Source organism: Austrofundulus limnaeus, unplaced genomic scaffold, assembly GCF_001266775.1.
Source record: "Austrofundulus limnaeus strain Quisiro unplaced genomic scaffold, Austrofundulus_limnaeus-1.0 Scaffold85, whole genome shotgun sequence".
Classification (NCBI taxonomy): Eukaryota; Metazoa; Chordata; class Actinopteri; order Cyprinodontiformes; family Rivulidae; genus Austrofundulus; species Austrofundulus limnaeus.
The window spans coordinates 610,097-612,606 of record NW_013952487.1 but is presented as its reverse complement, the minus strand read 5'-3'; the positions used below and the strand labels follow the sequence as shown (position 1 = coordinate 612,606).

The 2,510-nt window shown below is 39.3% G+C and overlaps 1 protein-coding gene across 1 annotated transcript; it reads right to left on the bottom strand.

The window, feature by feature from the left end:
* Positions 1 to 1,132: 1,132 nt before the first annotated feature.
* LOC106519967 (nesprin-3) lies at positions 1,133 to 2,235 on the bottom strand (the record flags this gene model as incomplete). Its single annotated transcript, XM_014011846.1, is given in 2 exon segments — positions 1,133 to 2,049; positions 2,203 to 2,235. Coding segments are annotated over 2 exon segments (216 nt in total), but the record flags the coding sequence as incomplete, so codon positions are not given.
* Positions 2,236 to 2,510: the final 275 nt, after the last annotated feature.

Genomic DNA, 2,510 nt, shown 5'->3' with positions numbered 1-2,510 from the left:
ATATATAATTCAGCTTCTGTTGACTTCATAAAGGGTTGTAGTGACAACAGAGTCTGATGCTGCCCTCTAGTGGAGAGAAGAGGAACCGCAGCTCAAGTTAAACTTTTTTTCCCCCCAACTTTATTGAAACATGGAGTCAGAACATGAATAAATAAACAAGTAACACAATCAGGGCAGTGTTGGGCAGCACTAATCTAAATATTAGTTGCATTAACCCTAAAGCACTAACTCAAATATTTAGGTCCTCTAATTCTAAAGCACTAACACACTGGAAAATTTTAGCAAAACCTAATTCTAAAGCACTAAAATAATCCAGTTGACACATGAAACATTCTTCTGAGTCACCATGAGACAATATTTACTGTGTGCAGAATGGTGTCACTTACTGCCCTTGRTGGGCCAAACGGGAGGCCACATTTGGTCCGCAGGCCTTCAGTTTCACACGTGAACTTGTAGACAGCTTTCACCCTCAGCTGTGGAAAATAACGTTGATCAACAACATTCAAAGACCTCAGTTAGTGCTTCTAAATTTAACCCATGAATTTAGCAAATACTAATCCACTAATGTTTTCAAAAAATAGCAAAAGCCCTAAAACACTAATCAGGAAATTAGTTCCCCTATTAGTGCTTTAGGGGAACTGTGCCCACCACTATCAGGGATATAAAAGCAATATAATTACATAACAACCATATAATACATCTCAATGTAATCATATAGAAAAAATAAGGAAATAGAAGGAAAAACTAAAACTAAAAAAAAGTCAATTACAAATAAAATAAAAATTAAGTGACTAAGTAGCTAAAGGCGAAGTTGAGCAGAATCAGCATTAGTTAAAAATAATTTAAATGATGACTCAGTTTCCACAAATCTGTTAGAAATCAGTSAACAGCTGATCCTGGATCAGAATATTTAATAAGTGAAACTGAGAAACAGAAACGTTGATCCTGCTCAGTAACCGTTAACACGTCTGCAGCTTCATTTCTGGTTCAAACTGACACCAGAGCTCACCTTCTCAGGTAAAACTCAGAGTAGAAGTTATGGACTTGTACCACCACACTGACTCAGTTTAAMTTCAACATAACCAGTCCTGAACTCAAAGATTCATTCATGATACAGAAACTCTGAAATGTCTTCATGATGATGTTTATTTTACTGCTGCAGAGACAGAAGAACAGAAACCAAACACTGACAGAAACAAACTGAATTCTGGACGTTTATCATTAAACCAGAAACTGTGAAATGTTCACTCATTTACTCCCAACACCACCTGAACGCAGCGTCCTTCATGATTATCTGCTGAGTCATCAGTCAGCTGTGAARAAAAAACAGATCTGTTGGATTTATATTTTCTAATTTTAGAGATGTTTAAATAATTAATGTCTTTTTCACAGAGTCTGATGTTAGCGTTAGCCTCCATTAGCCTGCCGTGTCAGGCTGCAATGCATTATGGTCTATTTCCCACTAGACTCAGTTAAGGAGTKAACATTTCAAACAGTCTTGATTTATGATTTCAGATTATAATATTAATCCCACAGTTTTCTATTTTATTAAAAAATAACCTGTTGAGACATAAAATAAATATAAATAAACAGGTTCAGCTGTTTTTTTGAAGCAGATAATACAGAAATTATTTACTTTGATAAACTGACWGCAGCTTGATGAGCAGAACCTCAGGTGATCACCTGCAGCCAGGTGAGCTGAGGGGGCGTGGCCTGTCTGAGTCACAGTTTAGCTGCAGCAGTTTGACTCAGGGTCAGTTTGTTTGGTACAAACAGGAGGACGTCTGAGACGAAAACAAGCTGAGAACCTGCTCAGAGACACCAGGTCCAGGTCCWGGTYCWGGTYCTGGTTCTGGTTCTGGCTCTTCATGTGGGGGGAGGCCCGTCGTAGCGCAGCATGACGCTGAAGGATCGGGCGAAGTTGTTGGAGAGCGAGCAGCTGCTTCCTTCATCCATGAGCGGCAGCAGGAAGAGGAGGAGCAGCAGAGCGAGGAGGAGGAGCCACAGGAACAGAACCAGGCGGCAGATCCTCTGCAGCAGACCGGGTTTCTGTGGAGACACACAGAACTGAGCCGGTCCACAAACAACTGGAGACAGAACATGCTGAACGGACCAGAGAAAGGTCTGGTTAAAGGGATGAAGCTGGTTTTTCTACAGCATGTGCTGTTTTTAACATGTGTAGGAGGATGTTACCATGGTTACCTTTTCAAGTGTTGGTTTGGGGCCCGCCTCCTTCTGATTGGTCGTGATTTTATGCAGAAAAATAAAACAAACAGTTTGCTGAGTGTCAAACTCAGTTACACAAGCAGGACAAAATTCTAAACTTGGTCAAAGCAAAGGACCAATCTGTCAATATTAACTGGTTTTAAATATCATAAATATCATAAATTATTATTATTATCATCATCATCATCATCATCATTCAAATTCAAAAATACTTTATTGATCCCAGAGGGAAATTAGGTGTTGTTGTAACTCATTTAACTAAAAATGAGATCACCATCATCATC